The sequence below is a fragment of the Podarcis bocagei genome (genome assembly GCF_964188305.1).
Source record: "Podarcis bocagei genome assembly, chromosome: 13".
In the NCBI taxonomy this organism is placed as follows: Eukaryota; Metazoa; Chordata; class Lepidosauria; order Squamata; family Lacertidae; genus Podarcis; species Podarcis bocagei.
In genome coordinates, this window is record NC_138138.1 from 22747551 (window position 1) to 22768991 (window position 21441).

Consider the following 21441-nt stretch of genomic DNA (forward strand, 5'->3'; position numbering starts at 1 on the left):
AAGTTCTCTTAAACCTGCTCCTATGTAACCAGGGAAGACATCTTAGGATACAAATCCCTAAAACAAAAAAACAAAAACAGATAAATATTGTAGTAAGTACTGCTGGCTTCCGGGAACATTTCCCTGTGCACGTATGCCAGAACAATAGGGTTTGCTCAATATATTTTGCCGCCGTCAGGTGCCCAAGATTGGTCAGGGTATTTTGGCAGCTGAAGTAAAAAAGAAGAAGAAGAAGAACAAAAACTCCCAGACAGTGAAGGTACTAACAAAAAGAACCCAATAACAATATATAACATGACTAACAATGTGATGCCCTTTTGTGACACCCAAAATCAACTGTCTGGGGCAGCTACCTCGCTTTCCCTAATAGTTGGGCCATAAACAACAGGTTTACCCAACCATCCACCAGGAAGCTCTATTTCTATATAACTTATACAAAGTTTTAGAGCCATAAGCACAAATATGCATTCCATAGATGACTACACGGATAGATAGATTAAAAACAACTATAGCTACAGTGAAGCATCACTGATGTTAAATAAAATAAACAAGGTTTGTAGAGAATTTCCATACAAAAGGACCCATATAAAGATTTCTAGTCTTACAACAACTTTGGGGAAGTTTTTTCAGTCCACATCTTTCACTGGCTTCTGGGCAACCAGAGGCCACATGCCAGTACTGGGAGGGGCCAGAGACAAATGTGGGTGGAGCAATGAATGCAAATGTTACCTTTGTACTGATGTCTGATTTCTAAACACATTCACTCACCCTTATTCATCCTCCATCAAGGCAAGCAAGAGCCATTATCAGAGTTCCATAATACATTCCAGCCAGGCAAGAATACTTGAGGAGGGTGGCAGACAGGGCTGGAGAGATGGCTGTGGCCTGGGGAAAGCCCCAAGGGCTAGGTAACGATATCTAGAGGGCCACCGAAGGTCTGAGGTTACCTGCCCCTATTCCATAATGTGCTACCACTACTGATAGCCTTGATTTCCACAGCAGAAAGGGAAGATAAAAACGTAAAGGATGGATGGATGGATGGATGGATGGATGGATGGATAGACAGATGGACAGACAGTATTTCTGCAATAAATAACAACAGCATTAAGTAATGCCATCAGGCCACATAGAAAACCTTATGTTGAAGAAAATACACGAAGAAGACCAGAAGACACCACCAAACACTAGAATGGGAGAGTTTCTGTCTTTTTGCTGCTTTTCCATCTTTTTGGTGGGTACTGAGCAGAAACTTTACCCCATTAAAATAGACGGATTTTGGTGTGTGGGGAGGAAGTTTTCTCCTTCCTGAAGGCACTTTCCCCTTCCCTATAGGATTTTATGTCTTTTAGACTTGGATTGCTCCACTTCTGCTCTCTATCCAAAGGCTAACACCACTTATGGGGCTGTCTTGGTGACCCACCTCCCTGGCGCACTACCCCTGCCCTCCAAAAGCCAGCAGCCGAGATTTAAAAAGATGGGAATGACTTTTCCCTGAAGGCGCTCAGGACCACTTCACACGTGCGTTTTATACCTCTCACTGTCTTATCATCATACTAAGGCAATACTGGATGACTCGCAGCTGAACGTGCAAACTGTAGTTAATGAACTGCAGCAGCAGTAGCAGGTTAGCAGAAATCGTTTTAGTAAGATGCCTTCATTTGCGTTGGCCTCATTTTGCCGCCACTAGGTTTATTCACTGACTCCCAGAAGCGTGAGAATATTATTATTATTATTATTATTATTATTATTATTATTATTATTATTATTATTATTATTATTATTATCTGCTAGATTTCTCACACATAGAAACACTCCACAATGAAACAAAACAAACAAAAAAGCAACAACTTTATTTATGATGCAAAGAACTAATAATTTAAACTCAGAGCCAGAAATAGCACACCGATGATTGCAAGTGGTGTAAGTGGCCCGGTGCCAACTCGGTGGCCGTTCATAGGGGCGGGCGCCTCTAGGAACAACAAGAAGCAGTTGAAATGAAGCTGGAATTATTGCCAAAGGCTGCAGAATTGAGATGGGGGCAGCTGGGGCCTCCCGGGCGTGATTTATATTCCAGAGGTTCTGCGACATGCAGGGATACCGTTCGGGGAGTGTTGGTGTGTGGTTAGCGGACGTTTTTATTGCAGATTAATAATATTAGCATTCAGAACGGAAAACCGGGTTATTAGAGCCAAGGAATGTTTCCCCAAACGAAAATATTTTTAAATGATCTCTCCCTCTTCCTCCCTCTCGTTTTTCCCCCTAAACCAAAACCTTACCCAAGCTTCAGTGATAAATCTCAAAGTAGTTCGCCTTCCACAAATCCTCGGTTAATTGTTTGGCGAATTCGCTTTCTCCTTCGGCCCATTTTGTTCGCCTACACATGAGAATGCCAGACACCATCTGACTACCCTTCTGAATCTTACTAGACCTCGGTGGGATTAAAGTTGGGATCTCCGGCAGGCTTTAACTTGAGAGCAATAGCCCCTGCTTATATGCGTTGGGTTCGTGTATGCCCTATTGCAAAGACTCAAAGACTCAGAAGGACCTGTGTATGTGTATTGTGTACACACGTACTCGTTGAAAACAAGCGAGGCTTACTTGCAGGTAAATGAACTGGGGTTGCTTCTCCCTTCTCTCGGACCCGGCCCCTCGCGAATATACTGCCAAAGTTAAAAAACCACGACGTGCTAAGCATATAAGAAATAAAACAAATGGATCTGGATATTCCTCCCTTGTTAGGTTATTCCTGTTATTTTAATCGAAAGACATTAAGTTCACCAACAGGAAAAAATAAACCCGTTAACTCCCTACCCCACCCCCCAACCGCGGGAAAACGTACCCTAACAACTTTAGAGAACATCAAAAGCCTCTTGCTAACAACACCCTCTCCCCAATCGGGCAAGAGAACCCTCTCTCAGTCCAGCCTGCTAGGAAATATTCGGAACGAAATGCCTCCTAAATGCGTGCTTTCGCGCCTAAAGAATGGCTCTTCTGTGTCCATGCATCATCTTTAACTTCGGTTGGCTCCCAGCACACACATGTAAACGTTAGCTGGCAACTTTTAAAGTGAGCGAACGACGATGGTAAAGACCTGGGTCCTGTTGGTGAATCTCCGGTAGGAGTGTTTGGACAGTGGTGTTATGGGACGGAGGAGGCTATTTTTTACCCAAAGTGATTTATTCGCCTCCTGTCCCAAACGTATCTGTTTTTACGTTCTAGACTTTTACTAAACAGTCCAACACGCCCCCCTTTCCCCTCTCTCTGTATGTGTCTCTCTCCCTCTCTTTCTCTTGTTCTCTCTTTTGAACAGGTCCCCTCCTTTTTCAAATTGTACTTCTCCATTATACCTTCAGGACCAGCAGCCTAGGAACTGGTGAGTTTTAAGAAAACACCACTGACCTATTGTGGGTCCTAAAGTGCACAGCCAGCAGCCCCTATGCCATACCAGTTTCAGAAAGACCTTAAGGATTTATTCAAGGCCTCTCTTTTTTTTTTTTTACAGAAAGTTTGATACTTTACATTCTGCACTTAATCGTTTTGCTTTCTACCCTGGTCTTGTTTTGAGCCTCTATTCCATGCATCGTAGTCCTCAGCATGTAAGTCAGAAGGACACGACCTGGTATGTTCAATGGGACTTACTCCCTAGCGTTTAGATTTCAGCCTTATATAGAGCAAACCTTCTCGGATGTAACCCACACTGAATTCAACGGATTTTACTCCCAGATATATACGCATGGGATTGCAGCCTTAAGTCTTGGAAGGACTAAAAGGACAGTAGACCTGGAAATTCAAAAAGACAGTATTAAATACTCACACAATGCTACTAATTCGTTTTTTAAAAGTAAAAGTAAAAGAAAGGGAGTGTTTATGCCAATAAAAGTGCTTGCCCCTCCTGAAAGTTAGGTTTACCATCCGTGGAGGCACTACTTATTGTCCAGCAGCAGACTTCTAAGTTTCACCCGGAGAATTCCACAGGACGTGTTTTGCCAATGAAGTTCTTCTTGAATACCATGGCTCAGTTGAGAGTCCAATCTCAGGATGATCTTCCAAAGCAGAAAATAGTCCACCATCGCAAGCAGATCTAGGATTTCTTTTCATAACTCATAAAAAAAATTACCAAAGTGGACAGGAATAAGGTAACATTGTCCGGGTGGATGAAGTCACTTGCAATTTTAGGCATGAGAGACAAAGTTAGGTCTGAAAAGTTAAGTGACAAAGTTTTCCCCAAACAGGACCATTCTCAAAGATGGGGAGCACTAAGAACATCCCAAGAAAGGAATGAGCCAATTCCAGAGTCCACTCCCTTTCTGAATGCCAGTTTCCCCTTGATTCAGCAATTACCCCCTTCAAGGTAGAGGTGCAAAAAGAAGGAGGGGGAGAGAATAACAATAGCTCTCCTTTTCCCTTCTTCCTCTGCCTCGCACGCACCCAAAAATGTGCAGACACCTCAACTTCTTCCTCCCACACTCAGTTTGTAGCGGCAGCTCCCTTTCAGGTCAGCAGCAAAAGCAGAGCGAAAACGTTTTTGTCTTGGCAAGCAAAGCGCCTTGTGTTATGAGCAGGGAAGGGGGTCATAAATCTTGAGTGACTTAAAGAGACGTCATCTATCTATCTATCTATCCATCTGTCTATCATCTATCTAATGTTAAATAACTTCCCTGTGTCAGGTGAACTTATCACATTCCTGCCCCAATCACAGTCGCTTGCAAGTAAATCCCAATAAACTGAATGAAACTTTGCATCCCAGATGTTCAGCATAACACTGGTGAGAGGTGCCGGAAATGTAGATCAGTCAGTCTTTCTTCTTCCTTCCTATGTGTGAACGCTTGCATTATGGGTGGCATCTGACTAAGCCATACTCAGAGTAGACCTATTGACATCAATGGACTTTTACTAGTTGAAGATTTCAGCAGGTCTGCTCCGAGTTTGACGTGCTCGAATGTAACCCATAATGCATACACAACGTGAGCATTCAGGGAACCAATAGCACTCAACCAGGTTAAGTATATAAACTTTCTAAAACTTTCCCTTTCATGTCGCCCAGAAGGTTTGTAAAACTTTTCAGGGAGATGTTCTCAAGAGGTGTTGTTTGTTTTGTTGTTTTTAAAATGCTGCTTTCTTTTGCCGCGTCTCCCTCCCCCTCCCCGCATTTGCTTGTCATAATAATTAAGTCATATGGGAGGGTTATGCAATCCATTTTGGCCAGGGTGGGGTATAATGGAGGTCTGAGAGAGTTATCCCCCGCTTGCTCTGCTGGAGGAAATTGGGGAGTGGGAGAGAGAGAGAGAGAGAGAGAGAGAGAGAGAGAGAGAAGGAAGGAAAGAAAGAAAGAAAGAAAGAAAGAAAGAAAGAAAGAAAGAAAGAAAGAAAGAAAGAAAGAAAGAAAGAAAATCTGCCTCTGTTCCAAAGATTTATTAGCATAACTTGACACCTAATTGCGAAGCACGTGAATCAATACAGCTTTTGCTATCCTGCTAGGCCTCTGTCCGCCACCTCTCTATTTGCATATTTCCTTTCCACTCCTGACGCCGTCAGGAAGCAACCTTGGCGTTTGCCCAAGCCCTCCCAAAGCAGGAGGGAGAAGGGGGGAAAAACCACCCCTCCGTTCACCCAGCCCCCAGAAACGAAATCTCTACATCTCTCTCTCCTGAATCCCCCCTCAACCCCTCCCCCTCCCGCGCTTTCTTGTTTTAAATTGCCCGGTTTAACAAAAATAATAACTGGATGTTATTATTATGTCATTTAAATCTCAGTCTAAGCATTCCTTGTCGAGGATTTCATGTCAGCTATTCTTTCTGTTTCCCCCTCCTCTGTACCCTCTCTCTCTCTCTCTCTCTCTCTCTCTCTCTCTCTCTCTCTCTCTCTCTCCCTCTCTCTCCCTCTCTCCCTCTCTCTTGCCTTCTGCTGTTAAGCCAGAGGCCATTGTTAACCGTGAACAGGGCGTACCAAGACTATAGGGCAGCCACAATCAAAGGATTCCCTATACATCTTTGGAAGGCTGTCTAGCATCTTGTGGTTCCTACCTCTTCTCACCTTCCCCCCCCCCGCACTCCTCCCCAAACGGATTGAGAAAGAGAGAGAGAGAGAGGCGAGAGAGAGAGAGAGAGAGAGAGAGGACCCGAGCATCCCTCACCGTAAGCTCCTATAGAGATGTCCCCCCTCCTTTTGGCGTTATGACCGGATTTCTCTCTCTAGATATTCCTTGAACATTAAAAAAAAAAAAAAAAAACAGCACGGGAGAGGAATGGGGGGAGCTCTCCTCGCTTATTGATTGCGTTGCTTGCTGGCTGCGAAAATATATTATGTCTGCTCGCCGCGCTGCTCTCGTCAGAGGCTAAGGTAAGGTGGACCGAAATAGGCTATCAGTTTGTGAATGGCGGAGACCGTGTCTCCATGATTTATAGCTGTATGACTCGCATCGCGGTTCATGAAGAGTTCACAAGCTTTAAGCTTCCTTCCACGCAGCGTCTCTCTCTCTCTCCTCTCTCTCTCACTCTCACCCTCTCTCTCTTCTTCTTCTTCCCCCCTCCTTCCCTCCCCTTCTTTCTACCCCCCTTTCCCCCCTCTTTTTGCTATTCTCCCCTTCTATTTTCCTCCCCCTTTCTCCTTCGCCTTTTCATCTAGAACGCTTTCTTTCTCTCTCTTTGACGTGGTGGAGGATTCCCCCCCCCTTTAATTTTTCAAGGGGGGGAGCTCTAAATGTAGTGAACAATTTGCTGTGAACTGGAGAGTTGTCCGGAACCCCAGTTTATTATTATTATTATTATTATTATTATTATTATTATTATTATTATTATTATTATTATTTGCCTTTGCCCTACTATGGAGAAATACACCCTAAGGAGAAAGGCTCTCCGGTTTTCTCCCATAACCAGAGTAGGACTGCGAATTTTAGAATTCTTTTTCCAACATGGAGGTTAAAGGGAGCTTTTAATACTATATTTTCCCATGCTCCACGGCCTTCCCTTTGCTCTTGGCACAAACCCTTTAACGGGCTTCTAGATTCTTGGATTCACTCTTTTTTAAAAAAAAAAAAAACAAATTTGCAAAAAATAAATATATCTCTCTCTTGCAAAAGTTGCCGAGAAGAGAGGCTTTTATTTAGAATCCAGGTTCCTCTTCTGGAATAAAAACGAAACTTCCGAGAGAGAGAGAGCGAGAGAAGGAACTTCTGCGGTTACCATTTCGAGGACTAATTTCCAATGCACTATTCCTATTTATTATTCCGTTGGAGATTTCGGGGTGCTTTTTAAAACACACGCACATCCCAACAACTACAGCAACAATTCCTTGGAGTAAATCATTTACGATTCCACCCGTCTCCGACTAAGATAAATGACCGACATTTGGGACGTGTTGAAAGATGAGATACAAAAGGGGCGAAAAAATCTTCGCTACTGAACGCTCAGACCACTTTGGATTCCTTTTCGAGAAGAGTAGAATGGGGATTAATTTTTAATGCACTGTTTAATTCTTCCTTTAAAAGAAGAAGACATTTGCCTCCACCTTCTCGTAGGCCTTCCAGAGGTCCCAAGAAATCCAAAACAAACCAGCGAGGCCTAGTAAAATTATCGTTATGGCTGAACCGCTTAGTCAGTTTCAGCGAACCCAGTCTTTTAATATCGAATTAATGATTATTGCGTTTCTTCTTTATTTTTAATCAATCTATTGCCATGAGAGTACTCGAGTGTTTATGTCTGCTAAGGAACAGCTGAAATAAGACAGCAACTCTATCATTCTTTCCGGTTAATACATAGCAAATATTTTAACAGCCTGCTTCTAGAAGGCAACGGTTGTATCTAATCCATGGAAAATACGAAAGGATCACAACACAGACTTTTAGAGTTGCTGTTCTGCAAACTGCAGAATTTATACAGGCATAAACTGAAGAGGAGGAGGAGGAGGTTCGTGGAGGAGGAGGTGGGGCATGTGGTGGGGTATGAGGTCTGAATTATATTTAGGTTTCGAAGTGCATAGATGTAGGGAAGTCAGGGGGGAAGGTTGCTCCTGTTGTGTGTGCGTTCTTATGGTCAGAATTGACCAATATTGGGTTACAGTATTATTTTTCATTCTGTAGGGGAGTATAATAGATTGTAGCTCACTGGGAAAAAAGGCATTTGAAATGAAATACAGAATACAGTGAAACAGGATTCTCTCTTTTTCATCCTTCCGTGTGTGTGTGCTTTCTCTATTGATTTATTATTTGACCCATTAAATAATTCTAGCCTTTTGGTGCCCTTCCAACATGGAAAAAATTAATGTTTCCTTAGAAGGATACATCCTTTTTTTTTTTTTTTTTTGAGGAAGGAATTTCCTCCTCCCACCCCTAAATAAAGGGAGGACAAACCAAACATAAAAGTTAAAGGGAAAGAAAATAACCAAATGGCCTGGTGGCAAAACTGGGTTGTGTTTTATTTTGTTTAAAGAAAGGATGAGAAGCCATAGAAGGAAGCTGTTATATATATATATAGGACTAGCACCTTGGGAGTCGCAACTGAACCAGATTTGTTAAGGGCTTGCAGGGTAGAGTGGATTCTAGAGCCTGATTCCACACTGTAACGAGAGTTGCAAAAACAACATGGAAAACAGTATCAAAAGCGCCAACACCAAAGAATTCAGCACAGGTCTCTAAATCTGACAACGTTCCCAGCCATCACATCTCTCTAAATTCAGCGCACTAACGCGGCAGTCCTATATTTACACTTTCCTGGGAGTAAGCCCCCTTGAGCACACTGGGACTTACTACCGAGTAAACATGTCTAGCCTTATGCTGCAAGTGGACCATATGGCGGAATGTCAGAAGTTGAGTTCAGTTTTATGTTTAACATTAAAATGTTGATTTAAAAACATGGATCCTGATCAATTTTAACGTAACAGTGATTTTTTTAAAAATCCTCTTACACAATCTATACTTGTACACTTTATATTATTTTTCTGAGGTTCCTTGTTGGGGTGGGAATCATAGCAGGAGAATATTAAATTATAATACGAATTCAGCTTAGAAGAACTTGATAATTGCATGCATACAATATGTTTGTGTGTGTGGATAGATATAAAAATGATACCACCGGTACAGAAGAAACCTATCCAGTATGGATCTACCAAGTGACTTCACATCTCAAACTTGCACTTTGCTTATCTGGGAGTCAGCCCCTATGGGACTTTTACTTCCCAGCTGGGTTTTATTTCTGCTCGGGCCCCTTTTTTGGAGGTTTCGCTCACGGAAATTGACGGGCTTGAGATTCGCGTGGAGAAAGCCAAGACTCTATTGCTTTCTTACGAGTGGGGGTGGTCGACTTCTTCCTGTATGAATGTGTGTGTGTGGATATTGACAATGTTATGTATGCAGGCAGGCACCTATGTGCACACCTTAGAGAGTTAGATTGAATGGCCTATAAGAAATCCTCTCTCCCCCCCGTTGGAAGATTTCTATCCCTATCTCAGCAATGGTTCTTGAACAATACCAACCCAATTGGAAAGAACAAAAGGACAATACTGCTCAGGGGTCGGTTTTAGTGATCCAAGCGGGCCTGAGGAGCCCCTTTCCCCTTCTCTGTGTTTTGTCCTGGAATAGTTGGCGAGGCTGCTCCAGGGGAGAAGGGGCTCGCCGAGAGGCGCGCCCAGGAGCGCCCAGGCAGCATCTGCTATCCGCTCCCCTCGCGCGCAGCAGCCCGAGCTATTCATGTCACGAGGCTTTTCAATGACCAAGATGGATTCATAGGCCGTGCCGTATTATTGTGTGTGCCTTTCTAACCTTTCAGGTCAGCTTGCAAAAGACACCGGGGAAGGCCTCCTCACCACGTGACCTTGGGGGTGCCAATGTCCTTCCATGAGGGGGTCAGCCAGAGCCTGGTAGCAGCGCGCGAGAACCTCGGGGAGCCCCAGCCATGCAGAAAACAACCTACTACGACACCTCCACGCTCTTCGGGGGCTACTCCTACCAGGGAGCCAATGGGTTCGGCTACGAGGGCCCTCCGCCGCAGCCCTTCCAGCCTGCGGCTCACGTGGAGAACCACGACTACCAGAGGCCGGCTTGCACCCTCCAGTCCCTCGGCAACGCCTCCCCTCTGGCCAAAACGAAAGACCTGAACGGGAGCTGCATGCGCCCCAGCCTGCCTCAGGAGCACCACCCGCCCCCGCCCGTCTCGCCACCCCCCAATCCTATCACCGCCACCAACAGCAACAGCGGCAGCAGCAGCAACGGGGGCGGCAGCAGCAATAACCACAGCCAGCCTGGGGGGGTCAAAAGCGCCCCCAGCAAAGCCAGCCTGGGCTCTAGTAACGCCGCTCTCGCCAAACAGATTTTCCCCTGGATGAAAGAGTCGAGGCAAAACTCCAAGCAGAAAAACAGCTCCCCCAGCGCAGGTATCTGCTTTTGGAATATCCACCATCAATGTGCATAAGACACACACGCACACAGGTGCAGGGGCACAGTGGGGCCAGGCTGGACGGGGAAGGAGGCCGGTGTCCAAAGCTTCCTATCTAGAGGAAGATGGGGGTGGGGGTGCTGAAAGGATATGTTAATGCATGCAACCCAAAGGGCAAGGCCCATTGGAAGGAGAGGGGCTCTGAGTCCAACATCAGCTAACTGCAGCTGTACAAAGAGCCACAAAATAACAACAATAATAATGGCAAGCTCCCAATGGGTTACTGTGAGCCACTGCCAAGGCAGGGATTATGCAAAGGTCCCTGCTTGACATATGAAGAGCCAGGGGTAGGCGAAGACCTAGAGGACGAGCAAGACATTGGTGGCTCCAAAAAGTGGTGCTAGGCCTGCTAAAGACCCTGAACCGGAAGGAGGAAGTTGATGTACAAGTGGGGAGTGGCCTCAAGGCTTAGACTGGATGGGGTGAGGGTGGCAGGCAATAGGAGGAGCAGTAGATTAAGGTGTTGATGTTATGAGAAATGGGCTTCTGGAGTGTGCAAGGAAGGCAAAAGAGCAAAGAAAGGGGATAGGGAGACTTTGCCTACATGCGTCCATAGCTCAGAAAGTTGCATTGGGTCTCCAGTCTCTCAAAGAAGGTCATGGCTTTGGGGGTCATCTGGATATTAAAGCCAGTCTGGGCTAGTCCCGCCGCCACCACCACACACAGTGTCTGACCCAAGTGACAGTGATAACCAGGCTGTGGTCGAAAGCACTCTGCTTTTGTGCCAGATGAAATTGGCTCGCATGGATGCCAGTTGCTGAACTCAAGGCTAGTCTACATATGCAGCAGGGAGATGTGGTGAGATAGAGTTGTGCCACTTTGGGCTACAGGTGGGAGGAACATTTTGGAAGGTTTTCTGTGCTTATTTTTTTAAAACTGCCCAGAAACTAAAAGCAGGTGGAGGAGAAAGGTTCTAGCCTTCCTTTCTTCCTTGCAATGAGTTGTTGTTGTTGTTGTTGTTGTTGCTGTTGACCTAAAGGCTGATCCCTGGCTTGCATTCTGAAGTGTTGCAGTCTGCTCCATCACCTCAGGACTCTGCCATCCTACTCTCGGTCCCTTGCAAAATCTGGCTGTCATTGGCTCAATGCCTGGTTTTTATCCCTGACAAAATGTGTTTTCATCAAAGCCCAAGAAGTGTGATGTACTCCATTTTATATCTCATTGGCTTAGCATGGATGCTCACTAATACCAGCCAGAGAGTAACTGATTTGTTGCAGTGCTAAAGGCTACTGTTATACCATACTCAGGCAAAATGGCTTTTCCCCCTGTCTCTCTTGATATTTTGATGAAAGACGTATTAAAGACAGCAGGTTTTATATAGGACAAAACAGCTGCATGACTCTGGATGCCATCCTTAGGATATATATGTCAGAATTCTAAGGATATTAACTTGGAAAGAAGTGTGAGTGACTTCAGTGGAACCTACTTCTAAGCAAACTTAGGATATGCTCTTATTTGGGAATTGATTCATTTGTCCTGCTTGTGGGTTCCCTACAGGAATCTGACTGGCCACTGTTGTAGGGATGAGTATGAAAAATAGAAAAGGATATATTTCTTAGATATTATCCTTTGTGAGTTTGGCAGAGTACATCCCTTTGTAAGCAAAAAATAAGGAAGCTAGCTTTAGCCTTTTAATTTAAGTAATTCAGGATGCTTTACTGCAGACTGGATTTCCTGTTATTTCCCCCCCTTTCTTCTTCTTAAAACAATAAACATGCAAAAGAGTCTTCTTATAAGTAAAGATAGATTTACTCACTCAGTTTCACAGTAGCAGTCTTGAGGCAGGCTTAAAATGTAGCTACAGACATATATTATAGTTTAGATTAGACTTGGAGTCTGAGCTGTGACTCAGACTCAGCACATGTCTTACTTCCCTAGTCACTGATGAAGCATCAAAGGGAAGAGATCAGATAGCAGAGATCAGAGAGAGAGAAGGTTGTGCCCCTTTACCTGGCTGGACACAGTGGGAGTGGCTCTCACAGGGAGAATTTCCTGTAGACTCTGAGATCCAACTTCCTCTGTGTGTGTGCCTTTCTAGCAATCAGAAGTTGTTGGTTTTGACTGCCTTATTTTAGATATCCCACAACTGTGAGAAGAGAATGCTGGACTACACAGTCCACCAGGACTGTTCTTCTGAGTGAAAAGGATTTGTTTTCTTGGACTATCTTAACCAGTTTTCCATGCAAAGTTCCTGTGCTTAACATGCTCTAGTAGTGAAATGTGTGCAGTGTGTACCATGCAATTTGTGTGCACAATTTGTATAAAACAAAGTGTTGCCATTGCACAAAATGCACAGAACTGGATTAGTGCCTGAATTAAGGCTGCAGCCAATTTGAAGTATAATTTGGGTCTACAAAGAAGCTATATTGTTTTGGTTGTGACATAGTTTGCAAACTCACAACCTCTTTTTATTCATGAGTAAATCTTATACTGTGGTTCTGGGGCTGATGAACTTTGCCTGTATCATCTGTGTGGGAGGAAAAAGCATTTAAGGAGACAAGCAGATATCAAGCATTCTGAAGCTGATCTGCCTTAGACAAGTTGCCAATGATAAACAGAACAATCCAAAGCAAATAAGTGATGTTTCTGACTGTGAAATGCACTTACCTGGAAACAGACAAGCGCTCAGGCGTTCTAAGTAAATGCCCCATTTCTTATGGAAATCAATAAGAGCTTGGTAGTTGTGAGTACCTTCTCCCATTGATTTCAATGAGAATTAAGACTGCAATACTAACCCCACTTACCTGGGAGTAAGCCCCATTTAATTCAATAGGGTTTTCTTCTGAGTAGGCAAGGTTAGGATTGCATTCTATGTGCAACTAACTTTGTGTGGATCCAGCCCACTTTCTTTAAAACCACAGTGCATTCGAAGTTTCACTGATTCCCACATGCATGCACACCAGTTGATAACACATCACTGCATGCCTTACTCCTGAATGTGAAAACACATTTCTTAAGGAAATACATTTGATGAGATTATATGAAATCCCAGCTTCTGATCTACAAAGATTGTTTCATACACCATGTTGCAATCACTGGATGATGAACACACGAATTTCTCCCAGCTTCTACTGTTCCCCTTCCAAGTACAGTGGTACCTCAGGTTAAGAACTTAATTCGTTCTGGAGGTCCGTTCTTAACCAGAAAGTGTTCTTAACCTGAGGTACCACTTTAGCTAATGGGGTCTCCTGCTGCCGCCACACGATTTCTGTTCTCATGCTGAAGCAAAGTTCTTAACCCGAGGTACTATTTCTGAGTCAGCGGAGTCTGCAACCTGAAGCGTCTGTAACCCGAGGTACCACTGTAAATGATAGAAGAATCTTTTTGCCACTTATAAAACATATCCCTCAATGTTTAAAAAGTGGTTAGCATTCTTTACTGCAGGAATGTTAAGGAAGGTAGGAGAGGATATATTGTTTCGATATTATCCCTCCTCACTCATGCTAGTGAGTAAACAGCAGAACACATTCCCTTTGCAACTTATTACAAACCAGTTGATGACTTGTTAGAATCCTTTAATTAAGCAATCCAGTCTGGCTTGTCAAGTCTGGCTTGTTTCTGGTATGTGTCCCCTTTATTTCCCTCTTAAAATAATAACAACACAACACAGTCTTCTTTAAAAGTAAGAATAAAGTTTTACTCACATCCAGTTCACAGAAGTAATCTGAAGGTAGGCTTTATCTTGTGGTTACAGTAAAAAGAAGTCTGAGCTACATCTCAGACTTTCTGCTTGTGGACTACATCCTATGTGACGTTTGAGTCATGCACTGGCTAAGAGCCAGGAGAGTGAGAGTCCAAGAGTAAGAAAATAAGAATCCAAAAGAGAGATGGTTGTGTGACCAGCCCTTTTATCTGGTCAGCTAGGGTCACGCCCATCTACCTGGTCACACACAGGGGTAGGAAGCTCCAGAGCAGGTATGACAGGAAGTCCTCCCTGTCTGGAGCCACATTCCCCTGTGAGTCCATTCTAGGCAACAGGGAAATGTTGCACTTGACTGCTCTAGTAATAATGCATCCCACATTTATAGTCCTGTGAATGTCACAAACATCATGTAGTCAGTACAGTGGTACCTCGGGTTAAGTACTTAATTCGTTCTGGAGGTCCGTTCTTAACCTGAAACTGTTCTTAACCCGAAGCACCACTTTAGCTAATGGGGCCTCCTGCTGCTGCCGCGCCACCGGAGCATGATTTCTGTTCTCATCCTGAAGCAAAGTTCTTAACCTGAAGCACTATTTCTGGGTTAGCGGAGTCTGTAACCTGAAGCGTATGTAACCTGAGGTACCACTGTACAGACCTAAGTTGCTAAATGAGCAATGAACCACAATACATGCATGTAGATATATCTCAGAGGTACAGGCACACACACATATAAATAACAGATACAGACATCTTTGGGTATATTTTTCTTATATGCAATTCTCTCTCAAAAAAGTTGAAAAGTACACGTGCAGTAGAATGAGGTGGTACTTCTGAGGTAGTAAAATGGGCGATTTTGTTCATTTTTTTGCAACTGCTTGCTTACATAATCTTCATGCATGCCAAGAACTAGCATAGTAATGGGCAGAATGGGCTAGAACCTTCAACACATTTTTTCCTGTACAGTGGTACCTCGGGTTACAGATGCTTCAGGTTACAGATGCTTCAGGTTACAGACTCCGCTAACCCAGAAATAGTACCTCGGGTTAAGAACCTTGCCTCAGGATGAGAACATAAATCGCATGGCAGCAGTGGGAGGCCCCATCAGCTAAAGAGGTACCTCAGGTTAAGAACAGTTCCAGGTTAAGAACGGACCTCCAGAACGAATTAAGTTCTTAACCCGAGGCACCACTGTAGTGAGTTTCCTTGAAGGCAATTAAACATAAATGGCACTCCAAACTGCAGTCTGCAGTTGCAAAACTTGATGTAGTTGCATTACATCAAGACTCTACCACTACATTGAACTAGGCCTGTGCTCCACTGATTTACACTCAATTTTACTTCCTTCAGCTAGGCTGCAATCCACAGCACTGGAATCAGATGCAAAACTCCCCCCCTCCCAGGAATGCGTTTCCCTTTTAAAAAGGACATGTATTGGGATTCTGGTCTGTATGAAAAAGATGAATCCTGCCCCTGAAAGCTTTTGCCTCCCCCCCCCCCCATCTCTGATGTTGGTTTTAGTTAGTGATGGGAAAAGGCCCTCTGCACATGCTCAGAGGCACTCTGTTATTTATCCAATATTTGGCGTAGGAAAGAGGTTCCAAATTTCAGTTTTGGTTGTAGGAACACATGGAGCACAACCCAGCAGGCAGTTCACAGACCTCCATTGCAGTGAAAGAAAGCTTGTACAAGAGACCTGCCCACTACATTGAGCATAGCATGTGTGTGTGTGTGAGTGAGTGAGAAAGATAGAGAAGCTCATTGGCAAGCATATACTCATGTTTGCGCCTTACACACGTATGTAGAAGGGCGCATGTGCTTTTGTGGGCTTGTTTAAATCACGCAGAATAACAAGGACACTGACACTGCAGGCCTGTGTACAGGAGCGCCTGATTAATTTTGCTTTCCAAACACTGCCCACTTGCCAGGCGTAATTTCCTTTGAAAGGGTCTGCTTCAAAATAATCGACTCCCAAATAAATAGCCTCGGATTCCTTTTCTGCATGACATGATCAAATTTTCATAAAGCGAGGGGGCAGCTTTGGAGAACAGAACTCTTAATAAATGACATGATTATGGAGTGGGGGAAATGGAAGGCGGAGGGGAGGCTGAAAGTCTTCTCGCCTGTTGGAGGATTTATTAAGAGGCCTGTGCATTCAATTTTCTGCATGTAAGTAATTATCTCTGATTTCATTTCCCGACCTCCTCTCCAGAAAGCTGCAGCGGCGAGAAAAGCCCTCCGGGCAACTCGGCTTCCAAGAGAGCCCGCACGGCCTACACCAGCGCCCAGCTCGTCGAGCTGGAGAAGGAATTCCATTTCAACCGATACCTGTGCCGGCCCCGACGGGTGGAGATGGCGAACTTGTTGAACCTCAGCGAGAGGCAGATCAAGATCTGGTTCCAGAACCGGAGAATGAAATACAAGAAGGATCAGAAGTCGAAAGGTTTGGGCTCCTCTTCCGGGGGCCCATCCCCGACGGGGAGCCCCCCGCAAGCCATGCAGTCCTCGGCAGGCTTCCTGGGCGCCCTGCACCCCATGACCTCGAACTACGACGCCCCGTCTCCGCCCTCCTTCAGCAAACCCCACCAGAATGCCTACGCCATGCCCACTGCCTACCAAAACCCCATCAAAAGCTGCCCCACCCAACAGAAGTACGCCAACACGGCGCCGCCGGAGTACGACCCGCACGTCTTACAGGGTAACGGGGGAGGCGGATACGGGCCCCCCAATATGCAAGGCAGCCCCGTGTACGTGGGCGGGAACTACGTGGACTCCATGCCCAATTCCGCCCCGTCGCTTTACGGGCTGAACCCCCTCCAGCATCACCAGCCAGCCAGCATGGAGTACAACGGGGCCCCCCCTCAAATGGGCGCCAACCAGCACCATGGACCTTGCGAGTCCCACCCGACTTACACAGACCTTTCCACCCACCACGCTTCGACTCAGGGTAGAATCCAAGAGGCGCCCAAACTGACCCATCTGTGATGAGGAGGGGCCAGATCGGGTGGGGGGTGGGAGTTAACAGACAACTGGGACGTGGCGGGGTGGCTGGGTGGGTTAGATCGGTTTGTTGGTTTTGTTGGTGAGCTTTCGCTCTCTCTCTCTTAAAGGAACAAACAGACAAAAAGTATTTGTGTTGAAACCCTTTAGGAAACGCTTTAGATGCGCCCTGCAAATCGGAAGGGTTACCTTCTGCCTCTTCCTTCCTTCTGCCCCAGCCTGCTATTGTCCCCCACGCCCCACAAGAGGAGCAGGCGGGAGTCGGTGTTAATGGGGGCGGGGGGCGGGGTGTTGGCTTCCTAGGGGCAGGGAGCTAAGCAGCTCGCCTGCCGGTCACGTCATTTGATTTGGGAACCTTTCGGCCAATCCCATCCTCAGAACTGGGGTGCGTGGAGGAGTGGCTTGTGTTTCCAGGGGGTGGGACAAAATGCACTCTGCACATACAGCACAAAGTCCTTGGCAACTTTCGAATGTGAGACCTCGCGTTAAAAAGGGGGGAAGTGGGGGGGGAGCAGATCCCTTGACTGGGCCTTAAAGGACCCTAGTTTCAATTAAGTCCAGCTGATGGCCATCACTTAAATCGAATGTTGTGAACTCAGCGAGGTTTCTCAGGGAGGAATCTTCTTTTTTCAGTGGGCAGACTGAGGTGGCAGGGTTCTGGACAGTAGTTTTTCAAACTGCAGGGGGTGTGTGGATCATTTTTATTAAATGCTCCTGCCCCCCCCAAAAAAGTTTCAAACAAAACCCTGCCTACAGTGAACTAGCACATATTCCTGACGTGCTAGATTTCTACATACAGGGAGTGTATCTATATTAAATGACGGAGCATTTTAAAATGCAATTCCCCATATGCAGTTTGAAGTGGTGTAGCTTGCCCACCTAGTTCTTTTACTGTGGAATTACTCTTACTGCTCCCAAGTAAATCTACATTTTAAGCATCCTCAGTTGGAAAGATGTCCCACTGAGACCAGCGAGACTTCCAAGCTAGAGCATTTATGGTTGTGTGTGTGTGTGTGTTTATAAGGCTTGTAGCCAAGCAACAGTAGCAAACTTTCACACCACACCACCCCCCACAGAGCAACCCCAAGACTGAGTCCTGCATGCCACAAAACCAGGGCTCCAAGCCCACCTCTTGAAACCACCCTTTGGTGTGTAACTACCCGGGTGGCAAAGAACTCGCCTTCCCCCTCCCCCTTTCAGGATCATGGGTGGGTGGAGTGACGATACCAAATGTTGTCACTGCCAGTTACTCCCAATGAAAAATGTGTGGCCTTGTGTATATGCCCTAGGCAGACCATTAAAAAGCCGGCAGAATAATTTATTGGTATAAATTGATGTAGCTCCTTTCCTTTAATACAGATGAAACTGATTAAAATAGGTTGCTCAAGATTATCCTACAGATGTCAGTCCTCAAAGCGCTTGCTTTGGCAATAACACTTATTGAAAGCATTGGAGTTGATGGACACAATGGAGGCGGAATGCTGCTGAAGATCATGGAAATGGAACTCACAGACTTTCTGCTCCTGTTTCGCATTGTGTCCATAAGAATACTCTTCCCAGATCTAAACACCATTCAGGCTGCTCTCTTATACAGTATATGCTTACCTGGAAGTAAATCTCATTGAATTCACTGGGAATTCTGAGTAGGCGTATGTAGGATTGCACCACAAATTGTAATAAAAACCCATGGGGGGAGAGAGAAATGCATTTATCTACAATCTTAGGCTACTAAGTAGATGTTGTAGAGACAATCAGGTACACATTTAGATACATAGATATCAGACAGCAAGGCCAGTTGATATTGAGCAATGAACTTGGGGGGGGCGCTCACCAGTGAATTTAACCCCCACTTACAATACACTTTTCAAAACCTGACAAATAAATGGACAATTCCTGAAGTCAATACATCCATTCTCAATTTGCATTTTCAACTAATTTTGGTCCTGGGGTTTCGACACAAATATTTTGAATGTAGAAAAAATGGGGCTGATTTTTATTTATTTATTTTGCGGGGGTCGGAGAGGAATGGAAGAATCAAACGACACAGATAGTTTAATTTCTTTACTTCTTTTTTTTAAGGGTAAAAAAGCAAGCATACAACATGCACAACAAATTCTGGTCGTAGTAGATCGTGAATACACCAATTCGTCTTAAAAGAAGTAGCTTCCGCCCCCCACCCCACAGCTAACCGCAAAAGGGTTTCTTTGAAAAGAAAAAGTCTAAGACGTTAAGTAGAAAACGGCCTTCCTGAAGTCTTCCAGTCCCTACTCATCTCCACCACATACAAACTGTTGAATTTTCCCTCCTAAGCTGGCTCTCCTCCCCCTTTACCCCTTTCCTCCGCCCACCCTACAGCCCCATTATCTAAAAACACCACCCTTGTCAATTCTTTAGGGCTACCTATGCTCCTCTCCTTGAATCCCCACTACCTCCGACAAGGGCTGGGGGAGGGGGAGAGAGAGGAAAGCGAGATGCCCTTTTGCAAACTAATTTATACAGCAAAACTGGGCTTAAAAAAGAAAACAGGGTTTTTTTGTGCAAAATGTACAAGGGGGCGACATGATGAAGGAAAAAAAAATAGAGACCTTCCTCCCTTACTTCCTTGAGAAGTGGTGGCCTCCCCCGTTTCTTTGGGGTTCGCTATGGGTCGGGGGAGCCTCACCTCTAAGGCGTCTTGCGTTCCTTTGCGTCTCTTTTCTTGAACGTGAAAACAGGGTATATTTGAGCAGAAACTGTTATGTCCTCCAAACGGAAGCGGAAGGAAATGGCCCTTTGGGGAGGGGGCGTGTTTCCTGGCGCTTCCTCTTTGGCCTGGCATCCCTCTTGCACTTAGAGTTTACATTTTAATGGGTATATATACCAACTTTTTGAAGGACACCCATTGGAGACGTCTTTCAATGGGGTGTGTGCGCGTGTTCCGGTGAACATTCATATATATAAATATATATATATTATATATTTATTGGTTATAGCCAGTTTTAAACTATTTTTCCCCTTTTGTTGGTTTTGTATTATTTATCCCCAACATTTATGTATTTATAAGAAAAATATGTACTTTTTTTAGTATTTACTTGTTATAAAGGAATATGGTGTTTTTTCCTTGTCATTGTACAACCAGTTTTTTCCTTTTCTCTTTCTTTTTTTAGTTATTGTAATTTAGGGAAAAGCCAGTAGTTACCTTCGTACTTAAAATAATGTGTTTAGTTCTACTGGAGGCATGAAATCCGAGCCAGGCTGTAATTGTATAGTCCTCAGTTAGAAGAACTAGCTAAACCCTCCCTTCCTTTCTCCTCTTCCTCCTCCACCACCACGCCCTCCTCCTCTTTTTTGAAACATCTTTCTTTGTTCTTTACAGTAGATAACTTTATTTATTTCCTTAAGGGTTGTCTGTTGAACAATTCTTGAATAAACTTTCTGTTCTTAATTGGCTCTTGTTCCATTGGTCGGGTTTGAAAACAGGCAGAAGAAGAAGAAGAAGAAAGCTTTGGAGCTGTCAGATAGGGGAGGGGGTGGAAAAAAGAACAACACGTTTCATTTCTAATTTTTTCAGACATTAACGAGAAAGACATTTATCTATTTCCTTCTCTCCCGCTTCTCCCTTAGGTTATGACTGTCGCTGCTTTATTTTTACAGCTTATAAAATCCGAGCACTTTCTCCTAGATGATTGTGTTTACTTAAAAAGTTAATCGCTAGGGGGTTCATTTCTTCTCCAGCTCCCCCAATCTCCGCCTTGTCTCTCTCTCTCCCCCCCCCCGCCCTGTTTTCCCTTCCACTTTGAAATTCTTGTTCTAAATAGTCTCACGCCAATTAAAATTACCCCTCATCTTTTGTGGATACAAAGAGGTCCGATCACGTGCCGTCCAGACTAAACAGCCATTGGGCCTAAAATGAAAACAAAGGAAAATGATTAATCATAACAAAAGGCACTCACGGGGGTATCTGGCTGAAATTAAGAGCGGGAGTGTGTGTGTGTGCGGGGGGGGGGGCTATCGTGAAATTAAATCGCTAAATAAAACAAGAAAGGAGTTCAGGGCAGATGCTGTAGCAGCCGTGGAAAGCGAGGGGGGAGGGGAACGTGCCACAGCGACAGAGATAAGATAAAGGCTCTGCTAATTTGTATTTTATGCTCTCAACTCTTAAGAAAACTTATTTTTACAAGCAGCGCGTTTCCATAAAACTTTTATGATGTTGGAAACCGAATGTAAACGGCCTGTCAAATTAGAGCGTCACGTTTATGTGCCTGTAAGAGCGATTCAGGTCGAAATGAGAGCTTTGTGGAAGAGAGAGCTCGGGACAGGGCTTGGGAAGAGATTCCGCCATTCTCTGACTGCGAAGAAGGTCTGCTATTTACTCCTACTGCTACGACGACCAGCCCT

General features: G+C 44.8%; 1 protein-coding gene across 7 annotated transcripts in view; it reads left to right on the top strand.

Annotated features, from left to right (window-relative positions):
- HOXB3 (homeobox B3) overlaps window positions 1-20488 on the top strand; it is an 88514-nt gene extending 68026 nt beyond the window's left edge. For 5 of the 7 annotated variants that reach the window (XM_081166681.1, XM_081166676.1, XM_081166678.1 and 2 more), the window contains 2 exons: window positions 9762-10365; window positions 16277-20488. In XM_081166681.1, the coding sequence (XP_081022807.1) occupies window positions 9888-10365; window positions 16277-17049 (1251 nt within the window). In that variant the 5' untranslated portion in view covers window positions 9762-9887 and the 3' untranslated portion in view covers window positions 17050-20488. The other 2 variants (XM_081166679.1, XM_081166682.1) reach the window with 2 other exon arrangements.
- The last annotated feature ends 953 nt before the right edge of the window (window positions 20489-21441 follow it).